The following is a 24,761-nucleotide window of genomic DNA, read 5'->3' as shown; positions in this document are numbered from 1 at the left end:
GTCAATTATTCCGCTTATATTAGAGTTGCCACACCTCAAGACATTAATATGTTTTATTTTAAGACATGTATAAGGTTTTTGTACTTAAAACCCTCTTGTGTATCTAATTTCTTGTGTATCTTTCAAAATGAAGCTTGGCCATTGATATGCAGACCAATGCAGTTATTAGAGAGAGAGAGAAAATAATTAAGCGCATGAGTTACCGGTGCAGCTCTCAACAGTGTTTGGCAGCAACGTCTCTACTAAGTAAGTTTACTAAACTATTAAGTTTAACTACTTCAAGAACAGCAATGTTACTACCTCGCTACTGAGAAATGTCATGTAGCTTTTCTGTTGCAAATCTATTTTACTGATAAAGTTGCGGGGCAGCGCTGACAACTTTCTGTGTATGTGAATGTGTGTCTGTACTGTATGTGTGTGCTTTTGTATTGGATAGAGTGTGTGACAAAGAGAGTGTGCTTTCCATAGATAATTAAATGCAATTTTGTGGGAAATATTTTGTCATTTTTATCCTATGATCAATGTCTTTGTGGATTTCAGAATATTACTGTTGCATTATATCAAATAATGCTGTATTGGTAAGCAGGAGACTGGCTTTTGAGTAGTGGTAGTGTACGTTTCTACACGTTTTTAGGTTTAAAACACTTTAGTACATTTTGACTCCATAGGTGTTACAATCCTGCGGAAATCTGCAGTGTTCTCTGTGGACACAGATTCTGTGAGAGCCTGCTCAAAGGTTTGTGTGTCTGTGTGTGAATGTGCTGACTATTGCAGAACTACTACTAGTCTACTGGTGTGTGTTTTCACTTTTCTCACACAGCTTTGAGTCCAGTTGACCCTCCAGATACAAACAACAGCCATGTATTAGTTTGTAAATATTTTAAGGGACTTTGTTTTCGCAGAACGTTTGATATTGAGTGTTGCACAAAGTAAATAATAGATGCTGGTCAGGAGGTTGAAGGAGCAGTTTCAGCTGTTCAATAGCAATAGCATTTTCATGTCTCACTTCAATTAGCCTCTATCTCATTAACATGCAAAATGGGGATTACTGATCTAGATTACAATTCATTTTGATGGTTTATCGATGTAAGCTGATTTGACCTTTTTATAGCAAGTCAAGCAAGCAGATGAGCTTTGCGCCACAACTTATACTTGCGCCACAAATTATACCTAAAGTATGATTCAGATGGGACGTAAATCAAAAACCCTCTCCTCATCCACTTTGCATAGTTTTAATTATGTCCTTTCATCACACCTATTATATTCTGTAAAAAACATTTATTTATAGGCATCTGAATTCACTGGGCTTTGTGTTTCCTGTAGACATAAGACATAAACCTGCACTTATTTGAACAGGAAAAATAATCTCTTTGCTGAGAAGTAATGAATACACAAGGATTCACATTTGTCCATGAGAATAGGATTAGGGTTGAGAAAAGGCAGGAGATCAGATGAATAGTAAGTCTGATCTGATGTCAGATGGGGATTAAGATGCAATAAATAGAACAGGGTAACTGAGTTTGCATCTATTCTGAGCCTCTCTCTCTGTGTGATATATCCATACATCATAACCGTGTGCTTGAGAGGCTGCTGTGACAGCTTAGAGTATTGAGGGATTTTGGTCGCTTAGCTAAACCTGAGACGCACAGCCATGGTTTATTCACTGAGCATCTTTGTTGCGTTTTATGCTTCGATAATTTGATTTCAAAGAGGACCTGTTGGAAAACTACACGCCATTAAAGAAATAAAGGCTTCTCACCGCGTGGAAAAAGAGACAGGAGAGAATTAATTAAGGATTCTCTGAGGGAGATAAGAATGACAGTGAGGGCACAATGGGTTTTTTTCCAAATTACTATGTCTTATGATCCTTCAGAAATCATTCTAATATGATGATTTGATACTCAGTTATTATCAATGATGGAGACAGTTGTGCTGTTTAATAAAAATTTTTGGAATACTGTTTTCAGGATTCATTGATGAGTAAAATGTCAACAGCATTTATTCATAAAAACAGCATTTATTCAAAATAAAAACATTTCTAACAATATAAATCGTTACCATCACCTTTTATCAATTTAACGCATCCTTGTTGAATTAAAGTACTAATTTCTTTAAAGGGTAACTAAACCCCTGGTCAGAGCCTGACTCCACCCACTGTCAATATTTGAAAAATGCTAGAAAAGTGGGCAGACCCCAGCGGAGAGAGAGGGGACGACGTAAGTACATGCATCTGATGAGTTTTATCAGAGCCCGTCATTCTCTGGTTTTATCAAGTTGATGTCAATAGCGCGCGCTCTCTATATAGGCATATTCATACTTTGCCGCTATGTGAAAAAATCCAGCAAAATGCGCCAACGCGTTTGTCGACCCCAGAGGATTAACTTTAGCCTAACCATCAGGGCCGGCGCTCCGCACACGCACATCACGCGCTGCGCGTAGGGCACCAAGTGCTTGGGGGGGCACCAAAAAATCTGGGTCGTGAAAAAAAAGAAGCGTTTTTTTTTTTTTTTTTTTTTGGTGATTTTCGTTTTTTTTGCAGAATCTGTTAGTTGAGATCACGAAGAAGCCTCTGCATGTTTGAGATAGCAGTATTGGTATATTTAAAAGCGTACATTTTGATTTTGAAATCGGCTTGTTTTTCGGAGATTCTAGCACGCAGTAGGGGCGTGTCATTGTCGGTGTGTATTTCCACTGAATAAGCCGGCGTGGCTACTTATTATGCAGCGCTCTGGCCGGCTCTATCTGATTTCAAAATTCAATGACGATGGACGCAAATAACATTACGATGTCCAGCAATCGATTTAAATAGTAGGTTACATGGGGTTTAATTTGACGTTTAATGAGATGTAGCCTAATACATGGTCCAGTGGTAGAGCATTCGCCAGCCGTGTCAGAGGGTGTGGGTTCGAATCCGACCTTGTATGGGTTTTTTTTTTTCTCGTATAGTTTTTTTTCTCTCATCAAAACGATTATGTTCATCAGTGGTTGTAGCAGGGACAAGCAAACGTTTGCATTATGTTTTGTGATTTCAACAGAATGAATAGAGAGTATTCGCAAGTTGTTTTCACTCGACGCGTGCTTCAATCCGTTGCGTTGCGATTGAAGCGCGCGTCGAGTGAAAACAGTGCGGTGTGTGCGCGAGCCACGCGAGAAAACTCTGTATCCGTAGTGCCACTGATCGCGGCGGCAACGAGCACTTGATTTAAAAAAACACATTTCAGCGCTAGTATCTTATTTAAAAAACGAACGAAATGAATGCTCTGCCAGTTAACTGGAGATTTATTTATTTGTAGAATTGGTCCATTCGTGTCGCGAGGGGGAGGGGGTACCACCAAGCATTTGTGCCTAGGGCACCCAAATGGCTAGCACCGGCCCTGCTAACCATAAATTGTGATTAAATATGATCACTCACATCAAGACGCCGCTGCGGCGGTGGAGTCCATGCAGGAGGAGCAGCGTTTGGCACTGCGTCGCTTTTCAGCGCGAGCTGTGTGGAAAAGCCCATTTCCACCTCTATTGCGTTGGAGAAGCAATCCCGCGAAAATGCATGTTTCACAGTCACGGTCTTCCAGGCCAAGTGCATGCAAACACTGGCGCCTATTTTCCAAGTCTGCTGGAAAGTTATGCAAACCAGCAACACTACACCTACGTACCCTCCTGACCACTGTACACAGATAAATCTACGATAGCTCATACCAAGGTCGTGGTGAGCATAGACATAATATACATAGACGCCCTATTGGCCGCTGGATCGTACGTCAACGGCGCCGCCATACTGCGGAGGGCAACTTTCCCATACCTCTCATAACGAGAATTGAGAAAAATGCCTATTTCTTGTGCTGCTTGGGGCTTTACAAATCGCCACACAATTGAAAACAGGTCTCAGGGAATTACCTTTCTCAAGCAAAACTGAAAATTTGTTTCTGGTTGCATTTCATTTACTATTTTTATTTTCAGAGGAGAAAGGCCACGAAATTTAAAAATACTACTGTTATTGTGTCACGAAATGTAGTTTTAAGAGTTTTTCAGTCGACAATGTAGTTGTTTAAAGCTCAAATCTGTGGTTTATTTATAAAGATAGCGCCTTTTTAAAAATGTTATCTGACGGTTTCGGAGTTGTGAGATCCAGCGATCCCCGCGGGCGCTCAGCGCTCATGTACCCCGCCGAGAACAGCCTTGCCTCGGCTATAGTGCCTGTCGTACACCGCTTCTGAGTTCTGACGTTAGTCGCTGTCAGTCTAGTGAGAATAATTCGTCTTGTGTTTATCTAACGGGCGATCTTTGGTTTCATTGATCTATAATTTGTTCCTTGGCAGATTGTTTTGGCTGAGGGCAAAGTGAAGTTTCATAACTTAATATATTTAGGCTATTATAACAGTGTAGCCTGCTGTATGTTTGACTGGATCGTTTACTTTATTTCTTGATTTGTATAGCTTCTTATACCTTTTAAAAACTGAAATTTAACAAAAAGAGACAGGGTTGCGTCATTTTTTATTTTATATAGCCTATGTAATAATATTTTAAAATGTATAAATTTACATTATTTATTATTGTTATTATAATAATATACCACTTACAATTATCAATCTATTATAGTTATGCTGTCAAATTATTTTACTATTCATAGTAACTATTTAACCTATTATTTTTTATTGTCTATATTCTGTAATTGATATTTCATATTGCTATTATTAAAGTATACATAAACTATATGCTATTATCAATATATTATTATTATTATTATTATTATATTAGTACTTATGATATTATATAATTATACTTTTCATTACTATTTTATTTACTGTATACTGTTTGTTTATTTTATTGACTAAACTATTTACTATTAGCCTACCTCTCACTTTATCTTATATTTACTATTTGCATTGCACTGTAGTTGTACCATATCATATTACCATAAAGGATCCATCAGTTATCTTTGTTATTGCTAAAATCGGGTCAATGACAGAATATGCTTTTCCCACAATAAGAAAACTTTATTTAATTTAATGTGAAAATTAAATTATATCTCAGTATGGGGGTGTTCACAATTCTTATCCAAGAATGAAAAGCTAAATACATGACAAGCCAGAGCTTTGGCCATTCCTTATTAAAAAAAATAATAATAATATATAAGTCTAACTATCGAGAGTTTAACTAACTACAGATGGAACTTTTTTTGTACACCACATACAAACCACTGAAATCGGTTGATAAATGTAATTTTTTTTGGTTTTTATACAGAAAAACCGCAGCTCAGCAGTTTACTTGCATTTGATTACAGCGCAGTCTTGCCCTCCACAAAATGGCGGACGCGTTGACGTATCGCAGCAACGTTCCAAAGCGGCCAATAGGGCGTCTATGTATATTATGTCTATGGTGGTGAGCTCGTACCAGGGGCGTGGTAGAGCTGGAACCTGCTTACGTCACCTGCCACCTTTTACGTCACTTGCCACCGCAACATCCAATAGGAAAATTCAACTGCAGTAGCCACCGTTCAACCTTAAGAGGGCAGCACTCAGACGTTTTTACACCATATATTGTAAAATTAAAACACTTTATACTCAAATGTCAAAAAAGTTACTCGAATCAATGAACAGCACTAATAAAGCCTCATTCTTACAGATCATTAAATAAAAAAAGTTGGTTTAGGGTTTAGTTACCCTTTAAAAAAAAATAGTTATTGTTCCCAAACTTTTGAACGGTAGTGTATATTGTTACAAAAGATTTTTATTCTAAATAAATACAGTTCTTTTTAACTTTTTATTCATCAAATAATCCTGAAAAAAGTATCTCAGGTTATAAAAAAATTATTAAGCAGCACAACTGTTTCCAACATTGATCATAAATCAGCATATTAAAATGATTTCTGAAGGATCATAAGACACCAAAGACTGGAGTACTTGCTGATGAAAATTCAGCTTTGCATCACAAAAATAAATTACATTTTAAAGTATATTAAAAAAGAGAACCATTATTTTAAATTGTAATGATATTTCATAATATTACTGTTTTTTGTTTTTTGTTTTTTTTTTAACTGCAGGCTTGATGAGCATAAGAGACTTCTTTCAAAAACATTAAAAATAGTAACGTTTCCAAACTCTTGACTGGTACTGTATATATATATATATATATATATATATATATATATTATTATTATATTATTATATTATTATTATTATTATTATTATTATTATTATTTATTACATAATGTTTCCCACTAAGCTCATTGAAATGGAATGCTGTCCTACTGTCATTTCAGTAGGAATGCAATTAGGGATTTCATGTTCAAATTCAAGTTGGTCACATGGATTAAGTGTGTTGACCAACATAAAGCTGCTTGATTTGAAAGTGACTCCTGTATGAGCTGTGCTTCATACATTGTTACAATATTGACAGTAGGCAATGGACCTTGATGTGACCTCTAGTGTCATGAGTGTGCCTATGATCCTTTAAAAGCAGTTCTCTAGGTTGTGGAGCAGAGCTAATGAGAACATGTTCTTTGGTGTTAACTGAAATGGCATTTACTATGCTATAGAGGTTACAGAAGGTGACTATTAATACACCTATTGTGTTTCTTAGCTCTTAATTTAAACAATGCAGTGAAGCCATTGTTGCATTCCATAAAACCACCATAACAGAGTCTTGTGAGGGATGAAGACACTGAATTAATTACATGTCATTTTTTCCCCTTCTCTGGCTTATTGTTTTTTTTAAGCCCTCTGATTCCCATAACATGGTGACATCAGGTGGAGGAAATGATGATGAATCATGTTGACTGTGTTCCGCTGTGGTTCCTCCTGCCCCTGAGCAGCACGCTTTACACAGAGTCCAACTTGTTTACAGATAAAAATACTAAAATGAAAACCTAAGCTTTATTCCAAAGCCTACTGAGCTGAATTGCTGTCTGGTGGATACGTAAAGGCAGTATCCTATTCAAAATAGTAAATTTTAAGTGACTGATTTGGAAACAGCTTGCATGAAGCGCACTGGTGACTAGACTCACAAATGAATAATTTTTTTTTTTATGTTAGCATTTTGCAAAGATAATTACTACACTATAATGACCATAAAGGACACAAAAATTTAGTGAAATAGTCAAATTTCAATTATAATAAAGTAGATGCTTTATAGATAAATGAATGAAAGCTTATTTATGATTTTTCTCTACTTTTCACCTTCAAAGGTTTTTGTTTTCATGTTCCCTAATCGTGTAGCTGTAAAAAAAACAGATTTACATAAAACAGATTATTGGATTACATTTTACAAGAAAATACTATTGCAGTCTTTCTACCTCAAAATTGCATGTTTAATTCAACATGTAGATTGCCGTTTCTTTGTAATTATTTGTCAAATTTAGCAATTTTCTGAGTGAAAATTGTTTCAAAGGAAAACATACTGCAAATTTTGTTTAAATTAAAACTTTCCGCCTGTTTCACTGTTTCCGCATTTAGCACCTGAATTGTTAGTGGTTAGTGCATAAGAAAGATTTTGTGTTAAAACTGAAGTGGCTGTTTAGTGAAGTTGCTTAGTGCCATCTCAGCAGCTTCTAATAAATTCATGCTTTGTGTATTTGCCTGTTGATTAGAGTGTAGTAATACCTTTTAGAGCTCCCTGTTCTTTTTAAAAGACTTTTTAATTATATATTATTCTTTTTTTCATTGTAGAATTGTCATCACAAAATACAAGGGATTGTTTGTACATTAGACTAGTTCTCCCGAGGTAATACAACACATACAGGCCATACGCTTTCTTAGTCTTCTCCTGAAGAGATGTGTGTGCCTTTCATTGCATTGCTCCATATCTCATTTAATTTGCTTCTGTTGCCTGTTGACAGCTCGCCCGGTATGGAGATTTACGTGTTCTCCAAACAGAGCTGAGCGGTACAGACGGCTCACTTACGAACAGCATCTTGCCATCGTGCCTGGCGGCTGTGTTGTTGAACCCACCATTGAATTTAGAGAGCTTCTTAACAAGAACAACATTCTTAATTGGGATGTTTTACAGCAATCTACACTTGAGAAATCCATTTGTGTTATCCGTTCGAGTCCTCCATTAGGAAACTGTCTCTGCTGGGATTAGATATTCTGCTCGAAATCTGAAGCTGCCATATTTTTCACTGATGTTTTGTTAATGAACTCGAGCTCTCTACCGATGTCCCTGTTTATCAGAGCTGTACATTTCACATTTATGCTGACATGCTTCATCTGGCCCTCGTTCTGTCAACACTGTCTTTCTCCCACATGCTGTGAGACGCCTCGGTGACTTTGAAATAAAAAAGAAAATCTGAAAAGGACTTCTGCACTGCGTAAAAACATTTTCTCATATCACTATAACATATATAATGATAACATCAGTATTTCAGTCTTGTTTTCCAGTAAAAATGTCTATTCATCTTTTTTATGTATCTTTTTTCTTGTAAATTACTTAGCAACTTGTGTAAGGTAAGATTAATTTTCACAGTATATATCTTGAAATAATTTTTTTATTTTAATATTTTATTTAATAATTGTATTATTCTTGCCGGTTATCATGAACCACCCTCATTATGAGTAAAATGTGTGCTTATAACAAGATTATTCTCTAAAAAAAAAACTCATCTTAATATGCTTCTCAAATAAATGTATCTTTTTTAGGGATATTTTGATAGTTTTCTTGAAAATTAACTTTAATGCTTACATTTTTTCAGTGTAAATATCAAATATGAAGACTTGACTTTGGATTGGAATGGATTAAGTTAGTTTGAAAGCATTTTAATTTAATACAGAGAACAAGTTGTATTGAAAAAGGACAATCATTCCACCCAGTCTGGATAGTGTTAAGTTTCCATCCTCTTGCAGTATCTTCATCCGCCCATGTGGAATGTAGCAGCCAGATCATGTCACAAACAGTACGGTGTCAAAAATCACATACTCTTGATAGTGGACTGTGAGTAAAAACAAAATCGCACAAAGATGACTGCAGCTGCTCATCATCATAGTCTAGTTGGAGACACACACCGAAATGCTTACTTTAGTACTCATTAGGTGGTCTTAATGTAGTTTAACAGTTACCCAGTTCTTCTCAAAGATACACATATCTTGGCAGCTTGCCTTTCGTGTTCTGAGTCTGGGGTGATGAAAAAAAAAATCGGAATTTTCTGGGTGTACGCCAGAGATGCCACCCATGGAGGTGCCAGTCTATGTAAGAAAACTGGAAGTGGCATCCTGTCGCTTGCCAATCATTATCCCACCCGCTGATGACAATATTGATTCTATTGTACCACAGCTCGTGATCAACAAAAGACCTGCAGCTTTTATGTGGCATGGTGCTGAGAGGCAGTACGAGACACAGAGAGAGTCGTGGAAAGAATCAGGATGTTTTCAAAACCTTTCTGAGCAGAAATGCTTATCTTTGAACTGTATTTGAATATGAAAGTTGTGCAGGTTTGCGTCATTTGTATTACAGTGATGAGGAGAAAAGCAGACAGTGGTTGCTTTGATTTTAAATTCAGAATTAAAATTTGATAATTGGAGGGATATGACCAAAAGGGCCCTGTGTCCTGGTGTTGGTTATTTTCATTGTCTTAGTGATGACCAGGCAATATCACACCATACCTGGGCCTCTGGGTCACCAGGGCTTTGTCCAAAACCTGAGAAATTATTAGAAAAAAATACAATATAGAGAGAATTGATGAAGTCGCATCAGACTCTAAATGTTTAAGTAACAAACTAAGATCGGGTTGACGTTTTTTTTATCCCAGTGTTTTAACCGCTATAAAAACTCTTTTATTTCTTTGGCTACAAGGCTGTCAAACTCCTACTGCAAGGAACACGACTGTGTGATTGTTATTGATGTGGGTATCTTGTTATGCAGCTTCACCTGTATTGGCCAAAACAAATTTCCCTAAAAAACGGATTGTTATTATGTTATGTTAAGATGTCTTCAAATGATTGATTTTTGCAATCAGCATAGATCCATCCTTTACTGCCAATGGCATCCCACTGTGTGCAGATCAGTGTTTGGTTGGTGGAAAGAATAAAAATGTGATGGAGTGTGATGGCGCTGTTGAAAGAAAAATATGAATTCCTAAATGTCAATTTTTCATTATTTTCAACTTATGATTTAGATAGTTATGAAAAATATTTACAATTTCTACCAAGACATAAGCACTATAGTCATGAAATATGTTCTTGGGTATATCTAAAGCTCACTTGAATACAAAAGTCTTCAAAGTCTATAAAACTTGTCTGTTAAGTCATTGACTAACTAAAAGTTTTGAACGCAGCCCCGGTGCATTTCAAAAGTTTTGGGTATAAGAGGTTTTAATGTTTTTTAAAGAAGTCTCTTATGCTCACAAAGGCTGCATTTATTCATCCTTGCTGATTGAAAGTATTCATTTCTTAAAAAAAAAAGGTTTTGAGAGAAGTAGCAGCAGTAGGCTGAATTCGGAACAGCATACTATCATACTACTCTTACTGCCATATAAAATGTATAAAACTTAACTTAAAATACTCTCATTTTTTGCAGTGTAAATCCCAAATATGAAGACTTGACTTTGGATTGGAATGGATTATTTGAAAGTCTCTTATGCTCACAAAGGGTGCATTTATTCATCCTTGCTGAATGAAAGCATTCATTTCTTTTCTTTCTTTTTTTTAAACACATTGAGAGAAGTAGCAGCAGTAGGCTGAATTCGGAACAGCATACTAGCATACTACTCTTACTATTTCTGCCATATAAAATGTACAAAAAAGTAGTATTTTAGAATGCTGTTCTGAATTCAGCCCTAGATTGATGGTAGCAGAGGCAGGGAACAGTAAGGTTCAGGTGCACCTGATCAAGCTCTTCCAGCAGTGTTGTCACACCTCACTTTTTGGCCACTGGACTTGAGTCATCGATGGGCATGCAGGGTCTATTATGGTTTGAGTGAAGGTGAATTAACCATCATGGCTCCCAGATTTTGGATTTGGGCAGTCACCTGATCCCAGATCAGACTAATATCTTGAAAGAGCCTGCAAATAGCACTTGACAAAAGGCCACAGACAGCTTAATGATGGATGTAATAGATGATATGCGTCATTACGCATGTGTTATTGTTTGTGAAAACAAATCCAGCAGACAGTGTCTAGTAGGTACGTGATGGGTCCAGGTACAATACATGTGAAAATGAGCTAGCCATTGTCCACTGTAAAAACTCATCAGTAAATGATTTGTTTGGGCTTGTTTTTCTATGTCTATTATTTACGAAAACCTATTAATAATAGTTATGTTTATCAGTTTTGCTGTTCAATTATTGTACTATAGAGTCTGGCTGAGTAGACGAGGGCTTGCATAATATTGCCCAGCGTATGTACGTGATGCAGAAAACCATTCTTCACTGGCCTAATGGCTTAGGCAATAATTACAGGGCTGAATTAAACTACCGGGAGGGAATAGAGTGAGATTTACCCTCCCATCAGGGCCTTTGTGTGCTGCTTTTCAGCCAGAAGAGGATGTTTCTGTTTCTCAGAGAGATGCTTTACACACACACACACACACACACATACACACACACACTTGAATGCAATTAGGCACAGATTACTAGGCAAACCGTCAGTGGCGTCTACATAAAAAGAGCTGCCAGCCTTTATTGTTTCCTGTTTTGCAAACATGCCATTTTATAAATGAACTTTTTAAAGTGAAAACTACTGTCATTTGCAAAATGCTGGAGCGAGAAGAGGAAGACAGAGCGTGTCTGAGGACTGGGCTTTATTCCTGAGATTATAATTTCTGGCACACACTGGCCAGGTTTTTTTTTGTGCCAGTGAAAAATGAGGCGTCAGAGGACTTGTGGATGCGAGATGAAGACCCGGGGAAAAAAGAAAAGATGTAGAGCATGTGAGAGAGAGAGAAACGGGGAGCGTGTGATTATTTATCATGTGCTCGAGTATGGGATGGCAGGAAGGTGGGTCGTGAAGAATGGGATATGACATCAAGCCTGCAAAGGGACATCCTTCTCCAGGCAAAGCAGATCAGACACATCATCCGCTACCGATATCCCTGCAATGACTCAAACAAGCCTAACAAAGACACTATGCAGCTAGAAAGAGAGAGAGGGTGTAAGGGAGAAACAGAGAAACAGATGAAGGTTTGAGGAGGAGGATTGCAAACAAAAAATAGAGACTGCAAGACTGCTGCTGTTGGATACACACAATTTAAACTCTGTTGCTCTGTTCCAAAGGTTAGTAAGCTGCCAGAGTCAGCATCTTAAGGCATCATTTGTGCGCTTCCAATGCTGTTCCAAAAGTAAGCAACTTAATTATGCTGCCTCCTAAGATAGCCAAATTTTTAAACAGCATAATAATGTATGTATCCTTCAAAACAAAGTAATCCCAGAATGCGGACAAGACAAAAGTAATCTATTGAGGAAAAGAAAATAAATTATAAATAAATGCGACTATGATCTATAAATATGATTCAATTATAGCACTATACATGATTAAATACAGATTCAGATTTTTAAACTATTGATAGACCTACTTAAATTTGTATATATTCCATTAAAATAAATTATAAACAAACTGTTTTTATATCTATATATAACTGTTTTGACATCATTTGCAAGTCAAGTTTTGTTGCATAAGGAGTTTCATATGTAAGACGTTCCACATTGGTCACTCATGAAACTTATATGACAGTTAGGATGCTGCCTTAGAAGACATATGTTGGCAGTAGGCCGCAAGGCAGCTTACTATATTTTGGAATAGAGTATAAGATTGTGTGTGTCTATGGTCCTGGTAAACCCAACATCATGGGGACAAAATGTCTCCACAAAGATGGCAGTATTCGAAATCCTTGTATTTGTGTGGACATTTTTGGTCCCCATGAGGAAAACAGCTTATAAGTAATACTAAGTGATGTTTTTTTGAAAATGTACAAATGCAGAACGTTTTCTGTAAGGGTTGTGTTTAGGGGTAGGGTTAGGGGATCGAATATACAGAAAAAAAAATCCCCAAAATCTATGGGAAGTTCCCAATGGAAACCCAACATGCGTGTGTGTGTCTGTGTGTAGTCATTCACAGCATCAAAAAATGACAGATGCCATCATGAGAATTCATAGCAGACTGTTCAAACAACGCTTGATTTTTGTCTTGTTCCAATAAAACTTGTTTCAGTCCTGGGCGTATTGGCTGTCAGACTAGATAGACGATTGAAGAAAATTTTTTAACAAAACTGTATTTTTTATAAAATGACAATCTACATCAGCCATGTGTTTTTAGCCTGTAGGCATCTCTCTTTCACCGATTTGACATCAGTATATATAATGCCTCTGTCCTTTTTAATCTGTTAACTTTATTCATGGGGGTATTCACCGGGCAATTTGTACTTTTGTGTTGCTAACCATTTGAATTAGTAGTGTCATTATGAGAACAACAGTGGTGTGAGTTTGCAGCACACATCACAGCACGTCTCATGTTAAGTGCTTTAGCTGTGCGTTCTGCATGCCTTCTCTTTCTCTCTTCATTCTCAATGCATTGCACGAGCTGCCACTTGTGTCTGTGTGAAAGTTAAATGATCCTGAGCTCAAGGTGAACCTCAAAACAGTTTTTTTTATTGGTAAAATGTCTCTAAAGATGTGAGACTTAGAATGTAGCCTGTAACCTTTTTAAAATAAGGTTTTATTGTCCTTTTTTTTTTTTTTCACAGGATGCTTTTGGCATAGCCTTCACGCTAGGCTCTCAATTTAACAGCAATTGGCAGCAACTACCCACCTAGCGCTCCTTATATGTACCACACAGGAGACTTGATTTCAGTTAACTTTAATAAACATAAAATACACTTTTACACAAATATTGGGTGAAATATTTATAAAATAATTTAAAAGTTTGCTGTCAGTAAATATTTTTATTAATACATTTATTCAGCAAGAATGCATACATCAAAAGTGACAGTGACATTAAATTCATCACAGGAATAAATAACATTTTAAAATATATTTAAAAATATAAATGAATTATTATTTTAAAGTTATTTCAAATTCTAAAAATATTTCACAATATTAAAGCAACACCAAAGATTCTTTTGTACCTTAAAATAATGTTTCCATAATCGTTTCAGTGTATCATCAACTCGTAACAGGGTGAACGGCACTTCTGCATTCGCTTTGCGACCCTCTATCGGCTATAACCGCACTATGCAAGTTTGCCAGATCGGGTAGCGGATCTGTAGTTCGAATGAGACATAAGAAACTACAAATTTGACTTGCATTACGGCAAGCGTTACAATAGCAAAAAAATAACAAGCAATGTCATTATTTTGTTTTTCTTCGTTTCTGATGTCGCAATATCATACTTTCATAAAATCATGCAACATACTCTACCTTGACTGTGGACATCGTTATTTCCAAAGCTGGATAAACAAATAGCATGCGTGCGACGGTAGGCTGCGGTAGGCTAAATTATTTATGACAGCGATAATGGACAATTCCGCTTCCAACCTGTAGGGGGACTGAAGAGGAAAAGTGCTTTGGTGTTGCTTTAATGTTTTCAGTGTTTAATCTAATAAATGCATAAGGGACTCAAAAATATATAAAATATATTAAATCTTAACTACCCCAAACTTTTAAACAATAGTGTATATAGTAAGCACTTCTCTCGTCTTGGATACGTTTTTTCACATTTTTACCATTCCACTCCTGCGAAGGATACATGGCATGCTGCCTTAGTACCTGACCAAAATTGGGCTTTTAGAAAGTAGCATAAAGTTGCCGTAAAGTACTTTTCAAACGGCTTTCACATCCAAAGTGCACCTCTGTCTGATGCCTTAAAATACTATCTAGGTAGACAACTTAGTAGGTTTTGGATCAGAGCTAAATGAAGCATCTGTATTCTCTATTTACTGTCACCTAGATGTTTGTCTCTCTTCTTGTTTACTCTCTCACTCTTTAATGAATAGATTTGCTGGTATGGTTGGACGGTTGGTTGCCTGGGAGATTGAAGCGATGGCTGTTTTGAAGTGCTGGTGTGTGATCATCTCCTCCTCTTCCTTTTTCAGCTCGACTGTTGAACTTTATACATAGAGCAGCTTATTTCCTTGTCTCCTACAATGCTATTCAATCCTATTCAATCACACACCTCTACCCTGGGCTATCTAACTATTGTTTAAAGAAGAGGCAGGGTTAATTCAGGACTTTATCTGACCTCTAGATCTTTTATAATTCAATGATGCAATTCAATTTCCTCTCCCTCGCACCGATATCTCAATGAATCTCTCAGAATCAGTTTAGCAGCTACCGTTATTTTGGTTCATGGAAGATTGATCAAGGTTTTGACAAATTCAACCTCTCAGGGGAAAATATGAGATTAAGGATATCTTTTTCAAAATTTCAGACACAAGATTCTCATGCCAGTGTCTACTCTATCAACATCTACACGTATAAACTTGGATTATTACAATGACATTTATTCATTCACTCCACAGTGCATTCCTTTTAACAATTCTTTAATAGATAGTCACTAAAAAGGTTTCACAGCTGTAAAAAATCTAGTCTTGGCAATCTTTGTGCCTCAAATAAACAGAGTTTAAAGGCCCATCGAGTTTAAAACCCACAGGAATCTGGAGAAATAATGTGAAGTGCATTATAGCTGTCGGTCGGTCCTGGTAAGGATAGTATCTTCTAGTTCAATACTACAGTCTTAACATTATTTACATAGAAAAGTAATTAAATCTGGGAGGTTTTGTAAGTTGAAGGATGGTGTGAAGGGAGTGGATGAATAGAGAGGGAAAATCTCGATATTAAGGGCAGTTTGAAGACTGACACGCCACATAATACAATTCATTGAGGACAAGCAAAGCAAAAAGACCTCCTTGGGTGAGCTGTGACAAGCTGGTTTCAGCAGCCGGTCTGGTCTGGGATGTCACAGTGAGATTTGGCCCGCCAGAGTACATAGATGAGAGGGAGAAGCCACTTTTAGGAATCAACCAGACCATTTTAAGAGCTGGCCAAAGGCTCTCAACCTATAAAGAAGCATTTCCAGAGGAAATCAAATATTTGACAGGCTTGTCCATTCTGTTCCAGTGGCCTGTGGAGGGATGAGGGGTTCAGAATGAAAAAGAAAAGAAAGGTGCTTTGTTGGTGCATCCTATTCCCTGCAGACTACCCTACTTCCTGTCTCCACGGGCAGCCCGTATGAGCACGGATGCTGTGATGTTGACTGCAAGCCATTACCACCTTCCTTTTGGTGCTGTCTGTTGACATTTGAAGTTCCTACCACTTTGTTGATTCAATAAGCCATCACATAAAGCGTAAGTGTGGAGTCTGTTCCAAAGGTAGACTGTCATTCAGGCCTGCTTGCTGTTGAATGGACATCATTTTCCCTCTGGAGACGCATCAGGGGAGAATCCTTTCTTTCTTTCTCATCATCTGCATTCACAAATTCAAGTATACACCTTTTTTTTTTTTTGAAAACCGAAAAGACCAATATACTATATCTGGTACAGTATAACCAAGAAGACCAATTTTGTATCTCGCATTTTTTATTTATTTATTGTCTCCTTTATTTAATGATGTGGTGAATACCTCTTTTATGTCCACTCTAAGGTTCTTAATGTATATATTATTTAATTTAATGTTCCATCCTTCCATTCTCCATACTGCTTATCCTCTCACGGGTTAGGGTTGTTTCTTGGTATCACTCACTAATTATAATTGACCATTATTGACCCAGATTATCATTGCAAAAGCAAGAGTGTGTCTCTGAATCATGCTCATGATCCCTTTCCTCTTTCCCTTGGGATTGCAAATTACATACGTAATAAGGCACCAGGGTGACGTGGATGTTTCTTTTATCCGTTTGTGAAGCGTTTATTTTATGTGTTTAGTGGCTTGGACGTTTATGTGTATGACAGCTCATTCAATGTATTCAACATTAAAGCACGGTTCTCACTTTGTTCAAAGAAGTAGACGTTGGATCCTGACAAGATTCAATGATATTTGCAGAGCTGAGATATTTTATCTCCTGCTGTTTTGACCTCTCTCTCACTCTCTCTCTCTCTGAAGGAGGAACGTTTTTTCCAACTAATCCATAATCACAGCTTAAAGTGTGCTGTTTCGTAACTACTACTCAGAGGCAAATCCGGCCTCCAAGAATTGTGTGAGGAGGGGAAAGTGGACAGACTCCCGGATATCAAAGGGCTGTCATGGGTATGACATGAACTTTGCGGTAGGGGTTAACACAGACGCCAGTCATACACAGAGAACAATCTCCATTTGCAGTGATAAATCTGTCAGCCATTTCCCCACAAGGCAAATCTGATTTAATTAGCTGATTTTGTGTTTATTGACTGGCTTGGGTTAAAGCTAAACTAGCAGGCAATCATCTTTCCACAATATGAAGCATTTAGGTTTTTCGATGTTAACTCAATTTTGACTGAGAGATTAGGGAATGCAATTGTTGTCAGAGAGAGTATACAGCTCTGTATCTGAATGACTGTGACTTATGACTTTGTGTTAAAAGGCATAAGACTGATGTAAACACATGCCTGAGCTAATCCATACTGTACAGTACATACTTTCTATGGCTTCTCGGCTGTCTTTTTGCTTAGTAACACACTCCAGAGGAATTTTAAAGCAGTGGGGAGGAGAAAAACTTAAAATAGCCTTAAATGGTAATTGAGGTTGTGAATGTGTGGAAACTACACACACAAAAAAAGCTGAGGACAGTTATTTCACTCAAACCATCAGTCAGACAGAAATAAAAATGTATAGTGAGCAGCCCAAATCCTGCAGGCCACTCTTCCCTCTCTAAATTATAGGTGTTAGGTGCACATTTAGAAAGTGCAGATGGGCCAGGCAGTGACTGAGCTTTTATAATGCAGTTGTACACCAGCAAACATGCATTAGTATGTCAGCTCTTCCATCTTTTTCTGCTCTCCACCACAGTGCATACTCATTTCAGACGTGTTACTGAGTTACACCACATTGCTATTTGCTGCCTTTGTATGAATATCATTATTCAGGTTTCTTTGAACTTCTCCAGACTCCTCTATCTTGACGTGGCAGTGAAAATGAAGACTGCCTGTTGAACCACCACACATCTGTCATGCTCAGCCTTGGTGTAATGCTTGCCCAGGCCAAGTCATGGAGAGAGTTCATGTGCACTTTATGACGAGCATTACACCAAGACTGTGCTTGATGGATGTGCGGTGGCTGCACAGTTGAAAATTTAAACTAAATGGTTATTCTCAGACCCAGACATAGAACTAAAATGTTGAAACTTTCAGTGGGTATTTATTAATATCAAAGGGATAGTTCACCCCAAAATTAAAATTGTTATTCATTCACCCTTCGGTTGTTCCAAACCTGTACGACTAGATTTCTTCTGTGGAACACAAAAGAAGATACTTTGTAAGATTTCTCAGTCATTTATTTTTTCCATACAGTGAAACTCAGTAGGGTCCAATGCTGTTTTGGACATGTTTTTTATTTATTTTTATTTTGTTTTATAACATTCTTCAAAAAATCTTTATCTGTGTTCCACAGAAGAAATACAGACATAACGGTTTGTAACAAAGTGATGGTGAGCAAATCAGGGTTTCTGCTGGTCTTACAAATATCTTAAAAAGTCTTATTGACCCTTAAACAAATCAAGGCCTTAAATCAGAGCAGAAAGTCTTATTCATAACATCATGGCATTAAATGTTGCATGCATTGCAAAAAAAATGTATATCTTCCTCAGTATTCTTGTCCTATTTTCCAATACAAATATCTAAACATCTTTGAGATGCAAATGTAAAAGTGTGCCTTGAAAAAATGAACAAAATTAAGTGAGTGTAGTTTATGTAAAACAAGAACAAATATCTGTCTTTGAATTAAGTTGATTTTTCTGAGCCAATTGGCAGATATTTGTTCTTGTTTTAAGCATAAACTCACTTAATTTTGATATATTTCACAGAAAAAAAAATAAGAAAATTCATATTTTGTCATTTTGTATCTCCAGTAAATGCATATTTCTTTAAGAATCTTTTGTCATTTGCACTGGGAAACAAGACAACTAAACTGAGGATGAACTTCCCCTTTTTTTTTTTTTTTTTTGCAGTGTGAATTTGTAAAAAGTAATGGATATCTGTTAGTTAGAAGTTGTATTTTCAAACTCTGATGTGTGGCCTGGTTTCACAGACAAGGCTTAGATGAAGCCAGGATTAGGCCTTAGTTCAATTAGGACATTTAAGTAGCTTTTATAAATTTGCCTAAAAATAAACATTTTGGCACTGACATATTTTAAGATATTTCAGTATAAGTTGCTTTCAGTTAAAACAGCTCAAAAATGCATTATGGTCTGGGCTTAAACCTTGTCGTGAAACCAGGCAATTGTGTTTCTCCCTAGACATTTACATTTAGAGAACATATTGACATATTACATTTTCTTTATTTGGTCTTCAAATTAAATTAATATATATATATAATTTTTTTTTTCTTTTTTTTTTTTTTTTTTACAGTAAACAATTGTGGTAGGGGAGAGTGGGGTAAAATGAGCCAGTGGGTAAGTTGACCCACCCCCTGTTTCTAGGCAACTATGCACATTTGGTGTCATGGGACCATACATTTTGAAGGACTCCATCATTTATATATTGCTGTGAAGAGGAGAAGCACATGGGACAAGAGGAAAGTTGTCTTTTCCACAAAAACACCTTTTTTGCTTGTTAAAGTAAAATTTCTTATTTTAGGTATATTAGCCGTTTTGTCAAAGCAAATTGATCTAGGTCTAAAGTTGTGTATGGTAAATATTGGTGATTTGTCAACATTTAAAACTATGTAAATTATTAAGCTAAAGGTTATCCTGAATTGCTAAGCTAGGCCGTTTTTACCAAAATGGTGGCTATGGGGCAAAGTGAGCCAGATGATGTGGGGTAAATTGAACCAGTGGTTCAACCTTTTTGAAATGGAGAAAATCGACTAAATTGTGTTGAAATAAAATGTCTTTGTATAAGCAACATATTGAACTGCAATTAACATTTATATGCCCTAATATTTCATAAAAACGATACATTCGGCCGAAATATGAAAGACAATATTTTGTTGACTAGTTTTGGATTATAAATTATATTATTGGATTATAAAAGTTTTTTAAAATAGACTACTGCCACATCAAATAAGCTTTTGTTTAGCAATTTCTGAATTTCTGCTCATATACGCACAGTATTTAATTATTTTTTTGTCAAAAATAAAGTCATCAACTAAGATGTTACTATAGTATTTGTTCCAATGTAGGCTATATTCAAATAAATAAATACATATAGTAAAATGTAGGCCTATAATTTATTTTTTACAAAGAAAGAGATATTGTTGAAATTGTAATTGTTGTTGTAATTGTAATCTTTTTAATAAAATAGCAAAACATATATTTACGAGGTAGATGTAAACTAAATCTTAAAAGCTCAATATAAGCCTTCTCTTTAAATTATTTGTATTGTGCTTTATATTAGTGACACATTTGGGGAGAAGATTTTTTTTTTTTTTTTACCACGCATAAACATTATTCTCTCAAAAATACAAACATGTACATACATGTTGCTCACATATTATGGTAGCCCTGTTTTGTGCTAAATAGTGCATTTACACCTTTGCCATTAATATGTGTATAAGCAACTGAAAAAAGCACAAATGTCAGGGCATTTCAAAACATCCCAAGGGCCCCAAAAACACCTCAGACCCCAGAGGGTTAACATTGTTTAGAAAGGTAAGTGTGTTATTAAATTATTATTTTAAAGAGGCAAGTTTTTTTTTATTATTATGCTTGCATAAAAAAGTGAAAGATAGGATGGTCAATTTACCCCCAGATGGTTCAATTTACCCACTGACTGGGATCAACTTACCCCTAGTCTGGGGCAAGTTGAGTCACATGAACACTTTTTTTTCTGAGGTCATATTTTCAAGGCTCTTTGTCATAGGTGCATTTTTTAATTTTCAGTTTATAGGCAACATCCCAAATTAACAGTGGATGTCCTCATTGTACTTCTGTCTCAATTTCCCTTGCCTTGAGATCCACATAAGTAAAAACTGTCTCATCTTACCCCACTCTCCCCTACTGTTTTTAGTCACCACTTAGCATGTCTAATGTGAAACCTGGTCCTAAAGCGAAACCACTGGAATATACAAGAGGAAAAACTTTCTCTAATTCTCTATATACGTTTGTGTTTGTTAGATGAGTAAATCTTGTATTGCAATACTCACAAGTGTGGCTTATGAAAAGGAACACACACACACACACAGGAACGGTCACATCCCGGGAGTAGCATACAGTGATTCGTAGGTCCGCCGGCATCATTTAGCATTTAGACAGGAGGAACCTAATTATCCACTCCCTACTATCTCTGCAAATGTCTCCAACCTAGCTGGGTATTCTCAAAATGTCCAACAAAATTGTGTTGGAGGAACTGACCCTGAATCAGCAAGAAGGAGCTGCTTCTTTTGGGTTTCTGACCTCAAGTCATTTTTAATGAAAGACTCCCTGATTACATTGCCTTACACTGGGGTGCTGCTATCAAGAAGCCAAGCGTCCATCAGGCTATTGGCTTTTTTAGGCAGTTTGTCTATTGAATTGCTCAATGTATCTGTGAAAGTGGAGTGACTTTGATTTTCCGTCTCTATATATTTGTCGTGATAATCATGCGTTTGTCCTACCCTGCTATTTTGTCCACTTTTCATTTCGCCAGGTGCATCACAACACTGGCAGAAGGAAATGTAATCAATTTTTACCACCCCATAGCTAATCTGTGTGTGTCTTATGTTCAACTGTTTACACCAGTGTTTTATCTGTAATTCTGTCTTGTGTCTGTCGTGTACGTGTGCAGGTTTTGAGTTACTGTATCAGCCGGAGGTGGTCCGACTCTACCTGTCTCTGCTGACAGAAAGCCAGAACTATAACACGCTAGAAGCAGCGGCCGGGGCTCTACAGAACCTCAGCGCTGGACAGTGGACAGTGAGTGTCTTCTCATAATCTTCATGTACATAACAAATTTTGAAATACCAGGAATTGGAAACCGATTCTTATTTAGATCCATAAAAATTTTTTAAAAAAAACCCGATTGAATTATTTTCATGATATTCAGTTCCATTAGAGATTCTGGTTAGTGTAGTCTTATGCTTATACAGATGGAAAATCATAATGAAATATAGAAATAGAATATACAATAAAAGAATCAGAGCTGTTGTCATGATGACATCACGCATATTATGTTCTGTAATCTTTGCATGTGAGTCTTTTGAGAACCTTTGAAAATATAATTATTTATTCAGATTTAAATATACCTTTTTGTGGTATACACTGCATTTTAGGGTTGGTACGATTTTTGTTTGACCGTCCTGAAATCTGATATTGTCTCAATTTTCTCTGTTGACAACCGTCTTCTGCAAATCCATAAACCTTCATTTGGGATGTTTTGTTTCTGTCTGCTTGAAATGAACTTTGAACACATTTCCTAATCAATACCTAATTACAAGTATGACGTGTCTTTACCACAGTGTTATGTGTGGGGCTCTGTTCTCTCTTGTGGCAGAAGTCAAGAGGAAATGCCCCTAATAAACACGTCCCCCTACACCTAATGCAAGAGTAAATCCCTTTAAACTGCACTGCCCTGACCCTGCTTCCTTCTCCATTTTGGACCTGAAGTGCAGCCATGCATAAGCTCACAGCTTTTCTGTGTGGTTACTCCGCTTCAAACCTGCCTCATCTCTATGCCTGGTGACACACGCATGCTTATGAACCCAGAGTCCCAAGCGCATCTCAAACCCCTGCTGTAAGGAGACAGACATGTCACATCTGTAGTCTATAAGAGGATTTGAGAGCTTTTATTTATTTATTTATTCTTTTCCCTACTTTTCTTGCAAATGTGTTTCTAGGCTCACTACCATCTCCTAGTGGCCATGGTGTGGTTTTGCGTCAACTTAGGGCACTGGTTGAGAAATAGAGATTTCTTGTGCCACATAAAGGTTTTGTGATTCATTGGGTTGGAGTGAAAAATGCACACAAGTCTAGCAGGGACAAATGGCTATTTACTGGATTGCAGTTTCCCAGAATAAAGGAGCTTTTTCTTGCGCACATACTCAAACAGGCATATTCCTGTTATGAAAGATTTGCAGAGCTGCTTGACTGGCTTAATGAAATGAGTGCTGTGGAAAAATGTCTGATCAGAATGTATGATCCTCTCATTTCTACAGTGGTCAAACTATATCCGGGCGACAGTGCGTAAGGAGAAGGGGCTGCCAATTCTTGTGGAGCTCTTACGCTCAGACTCAGACAAGGTGGTGCGAGCTGTGGCTATCGCTCTGAGGAACCTGTCCATCGACCGCCGCAACAAAGACCTGATAGGCAAGAGCAGCATATCTTGATCATTTCTACCTATTGTGTAAAACATATACTTACATAATACTTGCCGTCAGATTTTTTTCTAATTAATAAATAGTACTTTAGGAAAAAAAATGTTTCAAACCATGTACACAAATCACAGTAGCCGGATAAAAACTTTTTTATTTTATATGGTGCAGTACCTTCATGGGTCTGACATGTTGAGATCACATGACCAGCTTAATAGCACTTGATCTCTATAACCCCTCTTATATTGGCCACCTACACTACCTTTCAAATGTTTGTGGTCAGAAAGATTTTTAAATGCTTTGAAGGACCAATGCTGCATTTATTTGATCAAAATGCAGTAAAAACAGTAATACTGTGAAATATTATTACAATTTAAAATAACTGTCAGTTTTTAAATATTTTAAAATGTAATTTATACCTGTGATGGCAAAGCTGAATTTTCAGCAGTTTACTTCAGAAATCATTTCTGCTCAAGAATAATTTCCTATTATTAATGTTGAAAACCGTTGTGTTATTTTTGTAGAAACTGATATTTTTTTCAGGATTCTTTTATAAACCAATATTTCAAAAGAACTGCATTTATTTGAAATATGTATATTTTTGTAACAATGTAAAAGTTTTTACTGTTGCTTTTGATCAATTTAATGCATCCTTGTGGAATAAAAGTATTAACTTATTTAAATAAAAAAAACTTACTGCCCCCAGACTTTTGAATCATTAGTGTAGCTTGAAAAATATATGAAGCATGGCTAAATGTGAGTAGTATTTGTACAACAAAATTGGTAAAACAAAAAACGTAATAAAAAAATAAACTGTTACTCTGTGCTCTTAAATTATTTCATTCGATTTTTACCCAGAAGGCAACAGTTAATGTTAATGAACCTGATATGTAGAAGATTATGAATACAAATCAGTGTTTACGCTGTGGCACAATTATATTCTGCTTCTGGGTTTCTGCATCTTGTTTTGCTCTTTTCCAGAGCCGAATCTATCATTCTTTTGTACTATCATCCTCAGGGAGTTACGCCATGAGGGACTTGGTCAGCAACCTGCCCAGCGGACAGCAGCGGCCAGCCAAGAACCTGGAGGAGGACACAGTGGTGGCCATCCTCAACACCATCCATGAAATCATCACTGACAGCTCTGAGAACGCCCGCTCTCTCATTACTGCGCAAGCAATCGACAAACTTGTGGCCATCAACAGGACCAGGTAGGAAGTGAATGGAGCACTGACCATGACGCAGTTTCAGAATTCAATTCCTCCACAGACCAGGAAAAACCTAGTCTAAAGTCAGTGGGGCTTTATTCAGATGCTTTTTTAAAGGGTTAGTTCACCCAAAAATGAAAATTCTGTCAGTAATTACTCACCCTCATGTTGTTCCAACCGCGTAAGACCTTCGTTCATCTTCGGAACACAAATTAAGATAT

At 36.8% G+C, this 24,761-nt stretch overlaps 1 protein-coding gene across 50 annotated transcripts in view; it reads left to right on the top strand.

Moving 5' to 3' along the window:
* arvcfb (ARVCF delta catenin family member b) overlaps nt 1-24,761 on the top strand; it is a 214,977-nt gene that overhangs the window by 178,166 nt on the left and 12,050 nt on the right. For all 50 annotated transcript variants that reach the window (XM_081366657.1, XM_081366698.1, XM_081366688.1 and 47 more), the window contains 3 exons: nt 21,811-21,938; nt 23,177-23,327; nt 24,351-24,543. In XM_081366657.1, the coding sequence (XP_081222783.1) occupies nt 21,811-21,938; nt 23,177-23,327; nt 24,351-24,543 (472 nt within the window). The remainder of the gene's footprint in view (nt 1-21,810; nt 21,939-23,176; nt 23,328-24,350; nt 24,544-24,761) is intronic.

This window comes from Scardinius erythrophthalmus (genome assembly GCF_964197995.2).
Source record: "Scardinius erythrophthalmus genome assembly, chromosome: 5".
Taxonomy (NCBI): Eukaryota; Metazoa; Chordata; class Actinopteri; order Cypriniformes; family Leuciscidae; genus Scardinius; species Scardinius erythrophthalmus.
The sequence above is the reverse complement of the archived record's forward strand: the minus strand, read 5'-3'. Positions and strand labels throughout refer to the sequence as shown.